This window comes from Vicugna pacos, chromosome 20, assembly GCF_048564905.1.
Source record: "Vicugna pacos chromosome 20, VicPac4, whole genome shotgun sequence".
Lineage (NCBI taxonomy): Eukaryota > Metazoa > Chordata > Mammalia > Artiodactyla > Camelidae > Vicugna > Vicugna pacos.
This window is the reverse complement of record NC_133006.1, coordinates 23883350-23898989: the sequence shown is the minus strand read 5'-3', so window position 1 is coordinate 23898989 and position 15640 is coordinate 23883350. Positions and strand designations below refer to the sequence as shown.

General features: G+C 52.8%; 4 protein-coding genes across 11 annotated transcripts; 2 read left to right on the top strand and 2 right to left on the bottom strand.

The window, feature by feature from the left end:
• Positions 1-87: 87 nt before the first annotated feature.
• On the bottom strand, positions 88-2892 carry C20H6orf47 (chromosome 20 C6orf47 homolog). The gene has a single exon (XM_006215328.4). It carries the CDS (start codon positions 1737-1739, stop codon positions 858-860), a length of 882 nt encoding a protein of 293 aa, XP_006215390.1. The 5' UTR covers positions 1740-2892; the 3' UTR covers positions 88-857.
• A 991-nt stretch (positions 2893-3883) lies between these two features.
• On the bottom strand, positions 3884-7341 carry GPANK1 (G-patch domain and ankyrin repeats 1). Of its 3 annotated transcripts, none has more exons than XM_006215329.4 (4): positions 6995-7341; positions 6219-6431; positions 5242-5952; positions 3884-4490 (listed from the first exon to the last, which is right to left on the bottom strand). In XM_006215329.4, exons 3-4 carry the CDS (start codon positions 5847-5849, stop codon positions 4046-4048), a joined length of 1053 nt encoding a protein of 350 aa, XP_006215391.1. In that variant the 5' UTR covers positions 5850-5952; positions 6219-6431; positions 6995-7341; the 3' UTR covers positions 3884-4045. The 3 variants fall into 3 exon arrangements, with proteins under 3 accessions (XP_006215391.1, XP_015104273.1, XP_072801451.1); XM_015248787.3 differs by having other exon boundaries at positions 5242-5955; positions 6995-7340; XM_072945350.1 differs by having other exon boundaries at positions 5242-5955; positions 7002-7340.
• Positions 6640-11562, top strand: CSNK2B (casein kinase 2 beta). 5 transcript variants are annotated; one of them, XM_072945352.1, is made up of 7 exons: positions 6640-6904; positions 8251-8333; positions 9037-9139; positions 9702-9817; positions 10260-10335; positions 10468-10657; positions 11332-11562. In XM_072945352.1, the coding sequence occupies exons 1-7, from the start codon at positions 6856-6858 to the stop codon at positions 11420-11422; spliced, it is 708 nt and encodes a 235-aa protein (XP_072801453.1). In that variant the 5' UTR covers positions 6640-6855; the 3' UTR covers positions 11423-11562. The 5 variants fall into 5 exon arrangements, with proteins under 5 accessions (XP_072801453.1, XP_006215393.1, XP_015104277.1 ...); XM_006215331.4 differs by lacking the exon at positions 6640-6904 and adding an exon at positions 7503-7652; XM_015248791.3 differs by lacking the exon at positions 6640-6904 and adding an exon at positions 7859-8013.
• A 145-nt stretch (positions 11563-11707) lies between these two features.
• LY6G5B (lymphocyte antigen 6 family member G5B) lies at positions 11708-14086 on the top strand. 2 transcript variants are annotated; one of them, XM_072945355.1, is made up of 4 exons: positions 11708-12384; positions 12475-12510; positions 12654-12782; positions 13053-14086. In XM_072945355.1, the coding sequence occupies exons 2-4, from the start codon at positions 12486-12488 to the stop codon at positions 13451-13453; spliced, it is 555 nt and encodes a 184-aa protein (XP_072801456.1). In that variant the 5' UTR covers positions 11708-12384; positions 12475-12485; the 3' UTR covers positions 13454-14086. The 2 variants fall into 2 exon arrangements, with proteins under 2 accessions (XP_072801456.1, XP_006215392.4); XM_006215330.4 differs by having other exon boundaries at positions 11708-12510.
• Positions 14087-15640: the final 1554 nt, after the last annotated feature.

Sequence of the window (15640 nt, the reverse complement as noted above, 5' to 3'; positions counted from 1 at the left end):
GTCCCACTCCCTCCATTTCAATATTTCCCCTGGACCTTCTACCACATAAACCTCCAGTTGGACGGCGTCAGGAAGGACACTTGGCAGTAACTCTTACTTTGTAGTGGTATATTTAGGATTTGGTGTGACATTTATTGCTGAGTGAGCAAATCTCTAACCCCCCCCCACCCCAGTGGGGTCTGCAAACTCCAGTGCTCCCCATACTGCCTGTCTGAGCTGACAGCCCCTCTGAGCTGGCCCTCCTGCTAACAATACCTGCACAGTCCCAAATTCCCTCTGGCTACTGGGAACACCCAGATCCTCCCTGCAGGCTCCATCACCTATAGGAGCCCATCCAGACCCCCTAATTCACCTACCTAGCAGTGCCACTCCTCCCTAGATGGCGCAGATCCCAGGATCCAAGGGATACCTTGAGTCTCTCAACCACCCTCTTACCCTATCCAGAGATCTATCTGTCATACCTCTGGTCTCCTCCACCCCTGGAGAGTTTTGAAAGGTAGAGAGGGACTTTTAGTCTTTATTCTCCACCATCACACCTTTTTTTTTTCTTTTAAAAAGTGGAGGTGGAAAAAAAAATAACTGGAGGTGGGAGAAATGTAAAAGCAAAAATTAACAACAGCTGGTGAATTCAAGGGCAATGCCCTCACTGTCCATAAACAGACACCTAAACAGCTCTATTCTCTCCTGTGTGTGAAGGGGGGCTCTGTGCCCTCATACTCTGGGGTTTCTACCCCATCCCTGAGGTCCCTGTGCTTACAATCTAGGTCATGCCCCCCACTCTCCTAAAGGCCACACTGTGTTCACCCTTGCTCCCACCTCACTGAGGATGGGGCCCTGGGACACACCCCACCCTGTGGTCACAGCCCCTTTCCTGGGTCTCCCCTCTGCTCCTCACCCTCCCTCCCCAACTTCTCGCCCTCCAAGTCAATGGCCTCCTCATCCCCGCTGGGCTCCCGGAGGCTGACAGCCAGCACCAGGGCCTGTAGAAGACCAAAGAGGCAGGCAAAGTGCAGGGGGTGAGCGGTAAGTAGGCTCAGAACAGCATGGAGCCCATGCAGGGCAGCCAGGAAGGACAGTAGCCCATGTAGCCAGAGGCCCAGTGGTCCATGCAGGCCCAGCGCATCCAAGGCTGCCCTCAACGGCCTTGAGCATAGCCCCAGCAGGGCTGAGGCCAGTAGCTCCAGCAGGTGCAGGGTCAGGTTGGTAGAGATCTGCAGACATTCCTCTGGGCCCCCCAGGTACTGATAGGGAGCCCCTGGTTCCCCCCGCAGCCAGCCCAGCAGCTTCTGACGCCGACCAGGCTTCTCCAGTGGGGCTTCAGGCCCAGAGGGGCTCAATCCCTCTTCAGGAGACACTCCAGGTTTCCTGGTGCCACCTGAGTCCACAGGATCCCATCCCAGTTTGGGAATGGCCTGTCCAGCCTCCAGTCTCCCAGACTCTTGAGTGCTGGAGACAGTCTTGTTCCACTTGAAAGAATCCATTCTTTTGCTCTCCAGTTGCTCAACTTGGGACTCCCTGCTTGGTTCTGGAGCAGCCCCAGAGCTCGTCTGTGCACCTGAGTCCTTGGTCTTGGGAGGCCCCAGGTCTCCCATGGTTTCTGGGGCACTGTCCCAGTCACTCCCTGAATTCTCGGAGGAGCTGTCCATCTGTCTGGGTTCTGGGGCAGGCAGGTCAGGCCTCGTTGATTTCCGGCGGCCCCAGGGGCGAGGTAGCCAGCCACCAAGCCGTCGCAGGAACATGGCTGGGGTGTGTAATGAAGCCCCAAATTCTGGTGCTGCTTCCTGGCACTGCTTAGACTCTCAGGTTTGAGGGCTGAAGTTCTCCTCAGAAGCCAGAGTCTGTTCAGGCTCAGAAGAACAGGTATCTGCCTGGTGTGTCCTACTCTGAATTCAGAAGTGGCTCCCCACTTCCCTGGATGGTTATGCAGCCTCAAACGTGGCAGGTGGTTTGTTTCCTTTTCAGTTTTGAGGTAAAGTTAGGCACATCCAAATTTATTAACCACCACCACAACCACCACCACCACCACACAAGATTCCGAAAGTCTCGGGATCTGACAAAGCCTGGGTCACCCCCACAGTGTCCTCCCTGTTTTTCCGGGTTTCTTTCCCAGCAGGCAGCACCCCAAGTTTCACTCACCAAGGCCACGCCCCAAGGTGCCCCAGAAAATGGGGAGGCGGTGCTCCATCCAAGAAGGAAGGAAGGAAAGGTGGCCCCGGGTCCTAGGTGTTCCCGACTGAGGGAGTTCTGAACTGCTATCCTAAGGGAGCTCAGGAGTAGGAAGTCTATTAGGTGGATAGGGGGAAGAGCTATCCGGCAAACTCCAGCCAGCAACGTTCGTCCCTTGATTCAGAGGGCTGTGAATCCTGTAAGTAGCCCCACCGGTCCCCGAGCACACAGCTGAGACTCAGCTTCAGCAAGGTCAGGTTGGAGGGTTCCTCGGAGCTCTCGGTCGAGAGGCAAAGCGCGGGCCTGCGTGGGGAGCCAGGCATCCGGGCGCTGCAGCCCCTCCCGGACCCAGCGTCGGGGCCGCGGCCTCGCGGAGCCGCCCGGAGCCAGCCGCAGAGCCCGGAAGCAGCAGAACAGGGACTACAGGGACAGACGGGGGCGGAGCCCGCAGCTCACGGGGAGGACCCTGCCGACCGACCGCCCCCCGCGCCCCCGCGCCGCTTGTGGGCGCCATCAGTGCGCACCAGGCCGTAACACGGCGCGGAGCCGAGGTCGCTGGGGGCCAGTAAATCCAGCCTTACATTTTCGTCGCCCAGAGGTCCCGGGACCGCCAGTGCCCCCTAAACTCGCCCACTCCCATTAGTCTCCAGCCTTTGAGTTCTTCCCCGTATCCCCCACCACTCCTTCTCTTAAAGTCCAAGATTTCATTAAAGGATTTTCTGGAAAAGAAAGCTATGAGAGAAGGCTTGGGACTTGAGTAGCCCTCCTCCGCCCATCCATGCAGATTTACCTCCTAGATTTGACAACAGCGAGCTCTTCTTGTGCCTGGCACCTGGTATGAGCAGCATAAGGGAGGAGGGAGAGAGGGAAATGTGGGAAAGACAAGTATAGACAAATAGGATGTACTTCCAGCCCTCAGTTTTCAGGTAGCAGAATGAAGAATCTTGGCTTAAAATGCAGATCTGGAAGGCCAGAATTCTGATCCCAGTTCAGCTAATAGCTTACAGACTTCATAATCAGGCCTTCCTATCACACTGGCCTCTTCCTCCAAGACCCTACCCACTCTCATCATCTTTGAGCATTCCCTGACTTCTATCACCGTGCATTGTATTTTATCACATACAGTCTCCTCCTCCAGCTGTGAGCAACCCCAAGATTGGGAATATCTTTCATTCCTACTTTTAGTGCATAGTACATGAACTTCTATGTGAAATCAGTGGTTGAATTGGCTAGAGTGGTCAGATGATTTCTGGGGGAGGCTAGACTTGCACAGAGATGGGTAATTGCTGGTTCAGGGATTGAAAGAATAGGTGGTGACACAACATTGTAAACTGACTATACGTCAATAAAAATATATTTAAAACAAAGGAAAGGAAAGGAAGAAAAAGGAAAGAAAGGAAGAAAAAGGAAAGAAAGGAAGAAAGAAAAGAAAGGGAAAGAAAGAAGAAGGAAAGAAAGGAAGGAAGAAAGAAGAAAGAAAAAAGAAAAAATGAAAAAGAAAGAAAGGGAGAGGAGAGGAATGGAACGGAAAGGAAAGGAAAAGGTGGGTCACTCAAGGCAGTGGCTGGGACTAGAAGTGAACCAGACTAGCAGGAAGGTGACCCTATCATGCCACCTAGAGGAGCTGCCTCTTCTAGCTCACGTAGGATTGTATGTGGTCCCTAGCCTTGTTTGGCTTCCCTGCAACAGCTTCCAGAAAAGTGAATAAAACACCAAAGAGGAAAAAAAAATTTATTTTTTAACTCTCAGCCTCTCTCTCCCAAAGGCAGAGCCCACTGTTCAAAACCTGAGGGTCTGGGACCTGAGCAGACCTCAGGAAGTAGAAGCCAAAGTGCCCAGGCCAGAGGCTCAAGGAGACCAGGGTCAGACCTTGCCAAGGTCAGAACTCAAGATTCATGTATGTCCTCAAATCCCGCTCCCAGGCCCTGTCCTTCTCCTCCTGCCTTCTCTCCCTCTTCTGGCTCATTGTGGTCACCCGAGGGGTTCTCTCCCTCCCAGCCACTGCCCGGGTATCCCGAGCTGGGAAATGTGTAACTCGGGGTTGGGGTGCTGATCTGTAGCCTAATCCTTCCTGGTCCCTCTTGAGGACAGTGGGGATGGGGTTGGCACGGCCCTCACCCCGGGGCCCCAGCCCCATTCCAGGCTCCCAGCCCCCTTTCAGCAGCAGCCTGAAGCCTGGACTGGAGGTAGGCACCCCAAAGGGCTGGCTGGGGGGCTGGAGATCCTGCGACAGTGACAGCAGGTGAGCAGTGGATGTATGGTGGTTAGAGTCTCGGAAGTGGGCACCACAGGTCTCACAGTACTGGGGGGAGGGGGACTGGGACCTGTAGAGAAAGAGAAGAAAGGGTTAAGGACAGCACAAAGGTTGAGGCCTCAGGGGGTGGGGTGGGTGGCAGAATGGGACAGGGTCCTTCCAGTGTTTCTGCTGAGGAACAAATTGCTTTCCTCCCCACTTAGCAATGAGGGACTCGGAGGAGCACAGTTGGGAGAAGAGATGGTAATCAGGCCTCACAAGGCTCCCAGGCAAGGGAAGAATAAAACTGACTACAGCTAATGTAGTCATATAGTGCTTACTACGCAACCAGCACTGTTCTAGGACTTTACATATATTAACCCATTAAATCCTCAAGACTCTGTTGAGAAAGGTGCTCTTATTTCCCCCATTTCTCAGATGAGGAAACAGGCACATAGATATTAGGGTGCCCATCTAAGTACAGGATTTAAATCTAGGGAGCTTGTACAACACAGGGGATATGGCAAATATTTTGACTATAAATGGAGTATAACCTTTAAAAGTTATGAATCATTACATTGTATACCTGTAATTTATGTAATATTATGCCTGAACTATATTTTAATTAAAAAATTGAAAAATAAAAAATGGAAAAGATTTTAAAATATTTGAAAAATAAACTCAGGGAACTCATGTTTATAAGCACTCTACTACACTGCATTATCAGCCTACACGGGGGGCAGGGGAGAACCCTTCAGCTCTGTTCTGGGGCCTCTGGTGGGGAGTGGCTAGGAAGGGCAGAATACAGTGAAAGATGGGTGTGGGCTAAGGCTTCCCCTCACCAATTCTCTTGACTCCTCGTCTCTCCAGGGCTCTCTCTGACCATGCGGGCCACCTCAGGAAAGCCCGCTTCTTCTGCCAATTGAGCAGCATCCCTGCCACTCAGCTCACAGACCCCAACCCAGGCAGCCCCACGGCCCAGGAGATAGCGCACAGCTGCCTCCTGGCCGGCCCGGGCAGCACACATTAGCGGGGTCCACCAGAAGGCATCTCGAGCGTTGATATTCCCCCCAGCTCCCCCTGCCTCATGGGGATCCAACAGTCTTTTTAGTTTTGCCAGGTCCCCCTCCTGGGCTGCCCTCAGTATCCGCTGGGTCATCTTGTCTTCTGCCTCCAGGGATCTCCTTTGTCCATGTCCTCCTGATGTTCCTGCTGCAGCCTCCCTCATTGTTCTCTTCTTCCTCTTTCTCTTACTGGCAGGCTCAGGCTGAGATCTCTGGGGTTCCAGGGTGCTGCTCTCATCCCCAATCAAGGCCTCGTAGAAAGCCCGGGTTGCAGCTCCATCAAGGGTGGGCTCCAGCTCTTCAGGCTGTGATTGCAGCTGCCCATCTTTCCAGAGGTCACTGGGGTCAGTGGCTGGGGTAAAGTTAATGAGGGAGGACCTAGACATGGCTTTTGGGAGAGCTGGGAAAATGAGACTGGGCAAGGGGAGGATGAGACAAAGAAGCCAAGCCTTTGGTGGTCCTGCAGTGACCAGAGCCACCTCCAGACACCTGCTGGGATAAGGAAAAGTATCCTTAAGAGTCAAAAATCCCCTCATACCCCAAATGTAACCCCACAACCCAGGACTCTGCAGGGCCTGAGGGTCATAGATCTTGTGGAAAAACTGGAAACCCAACAGTAACAGACCATGTCCCTTAGTAAAGGTTAAGAAAGAAGACTCTGTAAGACAGTTGCCCAGAGCTTTTGGACTCCGCCCCCACTCCAATTCTCACCGCCAATAAATTCTGGAACTACTTTACCACCGCACAAGACATACCATTAAGAAAAACAGCCTGACTGTTTAAATCTTCCTTGATCCTATTTCGGGGTAACGTCTTCCCAAATCAAAACAGACTTCTCCAGAAGCAGAAAGCAGATATCGAGGAGAGGTTCCAGTCTGTGTTGCTTTGTAGTTTCCGTACTGCAAAATGGTGCTACTCCAAGCTAAGAAGTCCCCAAGTAGCCACATGACACAATCACGCATGCGTGGCTGGGGAAAATCATCAACAACAACAACAACAAAACACCAAAACATTACTTGAGGGCGCAGGCATGCGCAAGCGCTGGGGTGTTTCCCGCCCTGGAATCTTTCCAATAGCATACGCGAAAAGCGCCACGTGCCCAAGCAGCGCGAGGACCAAGAAGGATCCGTCAGTTGGGGCGGAGGGGGTCCTGCTTTTACATAACGCCCCCACAATGCCCTTCGCCTCCCTCAACGTGGCCCCTGCTACAAGCTCATTTTCTGGACCTGGGAAACCACTCTCGCGGTTAAAAAAGGCCCCAAGGAGGCGGAGAATGCCCAGAAGCCGTGAAATGAAATAACATTACGCAGCCCCTCACCATTACTCTGACCAGGGTTCGAAGGTCACACTTAGCGCCCGCAGCAGAACGCCCTGTTCAAGCCCCAAGAGGAAATGGAGAAGTGCAAGGGGACGAGCAGCAGAATGGCTGGCGCCACCTCAGGTTAGCGCACTGGGACGTCCCGGTTCTCACACCGCTCAGCTCAACCCAGTACACCCTACCCAAGTCCCTCAACACGGAATCCAGCCTCACCTCCCACCTCAGGAGGCCGAACCCCGGGGTGAAACATGGGCCTCGTCAGGGGTCTCCACTGGCAGGCTGACTCGGGCAAGGGGCTCGACAGGCGATAAGGACCCGGCTGGTTGGCAAGGGATGAGGTCGATGCCCTCAGTAGCAGGATCGCGTCGGGACCTGAGGCACGCTGTATTAGGGGATCGGCTGGAAACGATTCAGCCAGCCTCGTTCCTTTCCCCGCCCCCTCTCGGCTCCAGGGTCCGAGGATCACAGGGTTGTTATTTCTCAGGCTCCCCGGCCCAGAACACGCTACTGAGCTTCCGCTTCCGGTGGCGACTCCTAGAGCCTCTCTGCGCCCCGCCCCCGAGCGTGTCCCTCAGGGGCCTCGCGACACCAGGGTCGTGCGCGGGTTGTCCTGGGGTTCGTAGTTCGTCTTTCTCTAGTTTCGCCAGTTTCTCCCCACCGGAGACTCCATCTCCCGGCGTCCACGGCGGCTCCCGACTCTAGGCGCTTGCGCGTTGCCCTCTTCCCCACCCTCCCCAGTTTCCACTCCCCCCACCCCACTTCGCCTGCCGCGGTTGGATCCGCGGCCTGCGTTGTAGCGGTCGCCGCGGTTCCTTGGAAGTAGAAACTCCCCTCCCCTCCCCGCCCCCCGGTCCCGGTCCCCGTTCAGCCGGTGAGTCTGGGGTCGTCGCCGCTCGGTGTCTCCTGTCCCTAGGCGCGGCACATGGGGTCTCGGCGCCTTGATGTGGGGGTGGGGAAGGAAGTGACCTGGTCCGGCACCGAGGGAGGGAGGGGTGGCCTGAAGTGTGGAGGCGGGATGTGGGGACTCCTGTGAAAGGGACCTGACGGCCATTGCCAGGCCTTGAGAAGAGGAGGGGCCTAGCCCTTGTTTGGAAAGGATAAACTTTGAAACGCTTGGGAGTGGGGCCAGGGACACGGGGAGACCTGCGGGGGTAGGCAGCCTGAGCCGCGGGGCCCTGCCGGAGTTGACACAGAGGAGACAGGCCTGGCCTTCGGGAGCGTCAGGGATGTGGGTAGGACTGGTGGCTGCCGGTTTCTTCCAAGTGGTAGGACCCTAAAGAATTCCTTAATCTCAGTGAGAGAAAAGGGCCTGAGATGTGAATAAGACGATGTACAGAGACGTGCTGCAGCCTGGGATCCTTTAAAAAAGGGTGGCCCCAAATTCTTCCGCGGTTGGAAGGCAAAGTGTGGGAGGAGGGAGGATACCAGAGGCAGGAAGGGAGATCTTAGGTTTACACTTCTTTTTCTAGCTGACGTGAAGATGAGCAGCTCAGAGGAGGTGTCCTGGATTTCCTGGTTCTGTGGGCTCCGTGGCAATGAATTCTTCTGTGAAGTGAGTTCTCCTCAATCTCCCTACCCATCTCCACGTATAATCTGGCCAGATATTCTCCCATTTATTCAGTTTCCACACACTTCTCTCACATGCTTCCATAGAAACTTTCTTGTTAAGGAAGAGTCTCCTCAGTAACCCCCTCGCTAACTTGTGGTGAATGGGCAAGACTGGGGCCTCAAGTCAACCCTGCCATCCTCCAGCAATATAATGTTGGCCATGTCAACCCGTGTGTTTTCTTTTTTATGTGGTACTAGTAGAACCTGTCTTTGGAGAAATAAAATACTGCATGTTAAAATGCTTGGTAACATGTAAAGCTGTGTGATAACATAAGGGATTGTAATTGCCTTCAGAACCCAAGCTGTTCAGCCTCCACCTTCCTCAGAGAGCCAGCTGCCCCTAAGAGGAGGCCAAAACTGAGACCTGGAGATGGGGAGCAGGAAGAGGGACAGGGGTCTTGAAAGGAATGTCTCTCTAAGGAGGGGATTGCTATACTTGTTTATCCTTAAAAAAGAAAAGCCAAAGGTTTCATGGGTGGTATACGTGGACTGGGAATGGAGACTCAGGTGCTTCTGCTGAGTTGGGAGTGGTGATCAAAGGGAACAGGAGCAGTTGTGTTGAGGATAAGGCATCAGTTAGGGCAACTTGCCTAGGTCAAAGCTGAGGATTCTGCTGTGGATTCCTCTTGACTTCCGTGTCCTGACAGGTGGATGAAGACTACATCCAGGACAAATTCAATCTCACTGGACTCAATGAGCAGGTGCCTCACTATCGACAAGCTCTAGACATGATCTTGGACCTGGAGCCTGGTGAGATACCTTCAGGGTTGTTTTGTGTGTCTATGCTTCTTTTCCTCTTCAAATTCTGTTTACCTGCTTCTTGAATTTCTAAATTTCCTTTTGGTTCTCTGATCCAGTTAACCCCAAATTCTCTACTTCCATTTTGATTCCCCACTTGATTGTTGAGTGTTATGACTTACACCACTTGTTCCCACACTCTGATCCTATAACTCAGCTCTCTTCCATAATACCAGTTTCCCCATGGGTCTGATTTTCTGTCTCTCCTGGCTGGCACTTTTCAGTCTAGAGTCTATCTTTTGTGTTGGCATCTTTGTATTTATGTGTTGAGAAGGGAGTTGTGAGGGAGAGAAGGGAGCAGAAGCCGAGAGGGGCGGAGAGAAGGCACAGTTGCCTTGGGTGGGTGGAAGGGTCAGAGGCCCAGGTTTCTGGGTCAAATGCCCGGGCTGTGGGTGGGTGAGGCTCTGAGTTGGATGCTGGGCTAACTGAGTAGCCAGCAGCCCCTGGGGGTGGGCAGGGCACCTAAAAAAGCTTGTCAGACAAGTGGTTGCATTCAGCCTGGGCCATATTGCAGATGAGGAGCTGGAAGACAACCCCAACCAGAGCGACCTGATTGAGCAGGCAGCCGAAATGCTCTATGGATTGATCCACGCCCGCTACATCCTCACCAACCGTGGCATTGCCCAGATGGTGAGGCCTCTCTACTCCCACTTGACTCCTTCGGAGGCAACAAGGAAAACAGATTCCTGCAGCAAGAAGTCACTTGTTTCAGCCTTGTCAAGGAATCTAGCTGAGAAGAGAGAAAGAACCCCTGGGCCTGGGGGTTAAAACCTGATTGAGGGTTGTGCTGAAGGGGGTGTTTACAGGGAGGGAGATGTGACCTCGGGCAGGAAATTGTAGACTGCCTCTTCCTCAGGGAACAAGCAGCGAATGGCTCTGATGGTCTGCAGCCTGTGTAACTGGAGGAAAGGAAGCAGAGGAGTCCAAGGGCCCATCTAAGCCACAGAAGGGGCCTCTGGACAGAGAGAGGCAGGAGGAGTTGGGGACAGAGTGATTTGGGTTGGGCCAAGGAGGGGAATTGCCTCTTCACTTCGCACCTACCCACCAACCCCTTCCATTTTGTTCACTTCAGTTGGAAAAGTACCAGCAGGGAGACTTTGGCTACTGTCCCCGTGTGTACTGTGAGAACCAGCCAATGCTTCCCATCGGTGAGTGTTGGAAAAGGGAAAGGAGGGCCGTGTAAAATGGCAGGTCCACTGGGAAGGAGTTGGGGCTGAGTCCGGGAGGGAGGTTGGGCAGGCTTGGGGTTGCCTGGCCTGCTGAGTCTGGCTGTCTCCCAGGCCTTTCGGACATCCCAGGTGAGGCCATGGTGAAGCTCTACTGCCCCAAGTGCATGGACGTGTACACACCCAAGTCATCGAGGCACCACCACACGGACGGCGCCTACTTCGGCACCGGTTTCCCTCACATGCTCTTCATGGTGCACCCCGAGTACCGGCCCAAGCGGCCCGCCAACCAGTTTGTGCCCAGGTGGGGAGCAGGGACAGAGTCACCAAGGGTCAAAAGCAAGGCCCAGGAGCCCCCAGAAAGAAGGGTGAACAAGTACAGGGCATGGTCCTTTCTTGAGGCCTACTTCTCCCAGAGCCATGGCTTTTCCCTGCTGAGTGACCATGGGAAAGTTGTTTGATTATCTATGTCTCAGTCTCCTTATCCATAAAATGGGGATGATGGCAATACCTGCCCAACAGCATATTTTTAAATGTGTGAATTGCTTAGAGTAACGTTTGGCAGTTGAAAAGCCGTCCTTGTCGCCATCTGCCCTCAACCTGCCAGGAAATCCTCAGAGCCACTGTTCAAGTGTGGTTTATCTTCCTGGAGCAGCATTTTTACTCTGGTGTAGAGAAGGGAAGTCCAGGTTTGAAAGCTGAATAGTACTGAAATAGTTTTGAAACAAGTGCTGACGTGTACACATAGACACATACGTAGACATGTGTGCATACACACACCTATGTATGTATACTGAGTTTTAACAGATATTTAAAGCACATTTTCAATATTCTTGAGGGAAGAAGTTTGGGAACCACTGCCCTTAAGTGCTGAACAGGCCCATAAAGGAGCTGGGATAGGGAGGCGGGAAGGCAGGCCATTGACAGGGCCAAGATGGGGCTCACCCTGCTGCCTCTCTGACCTCTGCCCCAAACCAGGCTCTACGGTTTCAAGATCCATCCGATGGCCTACCAGCTGCAGCTCCAAGCCGCCAGCAACTTCAAGAGCCCAGTCAAGACGATTCGCTGATTCCCCACCCTACCTGTCCCTCAGTCTTTGACACTTTCATTCCTTTGCTGCCACCCTTTCAGGAACCCTCTATGGTTTTTAGTTTAAATTAAAGGAGTCATTATTGTGGTGGGAATATGAAATAAAGTGGAAGAAAAGGCCGTGGGCTGGTCTGCTGGTGCTTGGGGTTGGGAAAGGGAGGGTAATGGTGTGCTGGACCCCAGGAGCCCTCCTGGCCCAGCTCACCCTCCTCAAATTGAAAACCAGCACAGATTTGTGCCCAGTGGATTTGGATGATGTTTTTATTAGTAGAGCAAAGTTCCTAGGACTGGATGTGGGGATGTGCAAAGATCACAAGGGAAAGACTCAGAGAAAAGTCAGATTTCAAAGGCTAGAGAGATAATTTGTTCTTTTTGGGTCACCTATGGCTGTCTGTTTATACTCTAAGGGATGTAATCAACACTTCAGTTTGGGTTTTACAGGGAAAGTGGTTTCCCAAAACAGACAACTGTAGGGGGTGGGGAGAGGAGGGACAGGTCCATAATTGCTGCTTTGTGGTGTCCATGCGCCCTCTACTGGGAGAGCTGAGACCTCATCTCAGAAGGATGGGGTCACTGGGTTGCTGGCCAAAGTTTCTCCCAGCGCAATAGGGACTGGCTCTGTTGTGTAGAGAGGATAGCACGTTGTGCCAGAGGCAGAAACTAATCCATGCATCCTTGAGGGGCGGGAGTAGATCTGTGAGGGGCAGGCAGGACAAAGGTAAACTGCTGGACTGGGGCCCAGGTATTGCCCCTGTCTGGGCGACTGCCCCTACATTCAGGAACCAGACCTTGTGGGTGAGGACATGCTGTCCCTCCTGCCAAGTTAATAGCTTCCTCCTCCAGCCAGGATCCTGCCCCAGGCGGAAATAAAGCTCTGTACCTACGGTAGCTCCTACCCAGATTCTGCTTTGTCAAAACCACCCTGCAGCTCAGGCTCAAGGGGTATGGTCACAGGAAGGTGGGGTTTCAGGTCACCCCTCATGGACTGCCCTTCTCCCCAGAATTCCATAATGAAGGCCCATATGCTTGTAGGTGTGCTGGTCATGGTGGGATTCACAGTGGGAAAGGGTAAGTGGGGCCCAGGGGCAGGGAGGGAGGAAAGATTAAGTCCAGGCAGGGGGGTGGGCTGTGGCACTGGATGTGCTGGCTCCCTGCAGGGCAGGGAACTTGGAGTGGGTCAACACCCCCATCCCTCCTGTCTGTTTCCCCAGCTCCTGTTCCTGAACTCCGGACCTGCCACCTCTGCCTCTTGGAAGATCCTTCTGTAGGATGCATTTCAGGCTCGGAGAAGTGCACTGTCAGCAGTGCATCCCCATGCATGGTGATCACCATCTATTATGGTGAGTCAAGTCCCAGGAAGGGAATACTAGCAGGACAGCCTATGGCTTGGTCTCATAGATGAGGGCTGCTTGGGGCCTGAGGTATAAGACAGGGAAGTGGAGGTGTCTGGGATTCTGGGAGCCAGTTAAGCTAATTTTTCTGGCTCCTTCTAAAGGAGTCTGGGATAGGAATTGGGTCTGGGTGAGGGATGGAGAGAGCCTGTGAAAGGGGTGCCAGGTTTGGGGACTGTGGGAGGCAGCAGGGGTCATTAGCTGTCCCCTCCCCTTTAGAGACCAAGGTTCGCTTCTTCATCCGAGGCTGTGGACAGTATAATTCTTACCGCTGCCAAGAAAAACGCTCCACCTACTTCTCAGAGTACTGGTACCAGGCTGAGTGCTGCCAGTACAACTACTGCAACTCCTGGTCCAGCCCCCAGGTCCAGGGCTCCCTGCCTGAGCCCACTGACGGGTCCCTGCCCCAGCCCCTGTCTGAGTCCCAGATCCAGTGGTTCTACCAGGCCCTGAACCTCTCACTGCCCCTACCCAGCTTCCATGCTGAGAAGGAGCCTGAAGGCCTGGACCCCCTGGCCGCCCCAGCCCTGAACCTGAGCTTGTCCATTGCTGAGCTGCGCCGCATATACTTGTTCCTCAACAATTCAGGACTTTTAGTTCTTCCCCAGGCTGAGCCCTGACATCTTACCCTTCCTGGATTCCACTCTAATCCGGCATCTCTCCCCTAACACCCCAGCATCCTTCACTGCCCTCTCAGAAGACCACATTCTCTGGTCTGTGAGTTCTCGGGCCTCTTTTCCTCTGCACTTCATGTCTGTTTTAGTTTAGTTTCCTCCCCAGAAAGCAGTTGGCACTGCACCCACTGCCCTTTGTCCATCTAGAAAACAGTCTCAAAGGTGGGTAATGCCTAGGCTGCCCTAGGAGAGTCACAGTGGTTTCCTCATCCCTTTCCCGTCATCCCCCTCTCGTCTTCCTGATCCTCTCTCAGTCTGGTCACTTCCCACTTCCATTCTTACACTCTCTCTAAAACCTTGTGCCAGACTGGACTTGCATCAAGAAGGGTGAGGGATGGACTTCTGTGCAGATTTCCTGACTTGGTACTCTGGCGTTCCTACCTCACTGTCTCTACCACCCTCACTCCCACCTGGTCTCCTACTGCTTTCTCTCATCTCATCTTCGTCTCTGGCTTCCTCAGCTCCACTTCACGTCACTGAGTCCTGGCACCCGCTTCCACAGGTTCCCAGAGAGGGGAGCGGCTCTGTCCTCTGCTCCACACTCCCCAGTTTCCCTCCACAATAAACAAACTGGGCTAAGTCTGTGTCACATGGTTTATGGGGTCAGGCTCAGGTGTGGGCAGGTGTAGACAGGTTAAAGAAAGTTAACTGGGTGTGGGGTTCAAACAGGGTTGCAGCACCCTGCCCACTCAGCCATTGTGGCTTCCTCGTAGTCCGTCCCACACAGCGCTCATCCATTCTGCCCTCTGCTCAGCAAGAGATCAGAGTATCCTTGTGAATCCTCCCAGCCTTAAACATACCCTACAAAACCTAGGTAGTTAAACCTGAGTGATGTCAGGTTTTTCCACCTAAGAAAGGAGGAAAAACTCAACCAGGGAAACTCAAGAGCAAACCAAAGGGCCCAGGTCTGCATCTCAGAGTCACCTGGAGCTGAGGTTCCTGCGTTCCTGCCTATCCTCAGTTTTCAGGATCCTGGCACCTAGAACCTCCTCTGTGGGGAAGTACAGAGAGCACACAGGTGGGGTTGCAGTGGTAGAATCTTTCATTTTAATGCTTTGAAAAACTGTAAGCATGCAGAGGGCAATAATGAATATTCATAACTCATCCTTTCCCATACATTCAGTAAACACTGAACACACTGCTCTGAGCCAGGCCTGGTGTTAAGCACCAGGAGTTGAAGATGAGTACATCCAGGCATCCACCCTTCTGAATTTTATAACCCAGTTCTGGGATTGTGAAACGTTTTTCTGAATAGTAGTGCAGCTTTGTGGCTAGGAGGCCAAATCCCAGCTCCTCTGCTACTTGGGTAAGTTGGTCTCTGCTTCACTTGGGTCATTTGTCAAGTAGGGATAGTGCCTCATAAGATTGAGAGAATGAGTGTAAATATGTGCACACAAATGGAAATTAGGGGCTCAGAAATAGACACATGCCTTAGAGACAAACATACACACAGATTTTGGCCTATATAGTTTTAAACCTTTTTGGCCATACAGAAGTTTGCACACCAAAAGATGGATTCTTGTAAAATACATGCCTGTGTTACCACTCCCCAAGTTAGCATAAAGGCCTTTATCGGCACCCAAAGCTGCCTTCACACAGCTACCTCCTCAGCCCTCCCCGCCAGCTCTTAGGGGCAGCCACTGTCCTGAGTCGCACCGCCATAGATGAATTTTGTCTGTGTGCTGAACAGAAGTGGTGTCACGCAGCATCTAAATTACACAACATTTTGCACATAAGTTAACAGGTCTTCATGGCCCCTTTAACAGCCTGTGCTCTGGTGAGAGACACCAGTGTTTGCTTTTAGGTCAGGAAGCAGTTGGAGGTACGAAAAGAGGTACCAACCAGTTGTCCCCCTCTTGCTGGCCCACTTTTCCCTGTGACCTCTGACTTCAAAATAAGACAAAGGCCCCAGGGATGGAGTATATAGCTCAGAGGTAGAGTGCATGCTTAGCATGCACAAGGTCCTGGGTTCAAGCTCCAATACCTCCATTTAAAAAAATAATAAAATACTGACATTGCTATTATTAAAAAAAAAAAGTTAAAAAAAAAAAAAAGGCAAAGGCCCAGGTTTACACAGCTCTAGCGAGTCAAACTGGAAGACAGCCTCAGTGGCTGAGAAATCCAAGGCACGAA

Bases quoted from the DNA above. Each gene is read 5' to 3' on its own strand.
- C20H6orf47 (XM_006215328.4), bottom strand. From the start codon at position 1,739: ATGTTCCTGCGACGGCTTGGTGGCTGGCTACCTCGCCCCTGGGGCCGC.
- GPANK1 (XM_006215329.4), bottom strand. From the start codon at position 5,849: ATGTCTAGGTCCTCCCTCATTAACTTTACCCCAGCCACTGACCCCAGT. The intron at 4,491-5,241 runs GTGAGGGGAAGC...CTTTCTCTACAG, and splicing joins ACGAGGAGTCAAGAGAATTG to GTCCCAGTCCCCCTCCCCCC.
- CSNK2B (XM_072945352.1), top strand. From the start codon at position 6,856: ATGGAGAAGTGCAAGGGGACGAGCAGCAGAATGGCTGGCGCCACCTCA. The intron at 9,818-10,259 runs GTGAGGCCTCTC...TGTTCACTTCAG, and splicing joins ACCGTGGCATTGCCCAGATG to TTGGAAAAGTACCAGCAGGG. The intron at 10,658-11,331 runs GTGGGGAGCAGG...GCCCCAAACCAG, and splicing joins GCCAACCAGTTTGTGCCCAG to GCTCTACGGTTTCAAGATCC.
- LY6G5B (XM_006215330.4), top strand. From the start codon at position 12,387: ATGGTCACAGGAAGGTGGGGTTTCAGGTCACCCCTCATGGACTGCCCT. The intron at 12,511-12,653 runs GTAAGTGGGGCC...CTGTTTCCCCAG, and splicing joins GGGATTCACAGTGGGAAAGG to CTCCTGTTCCTGAACTCCGG. The intron at 12,783-13,052 runs GTGAGTCAAGTC...CCTCCCCTTTAG, and splicing joins GGTGATCACCATCTATTATG to AGACCAAGGTTCGCTTCTTC.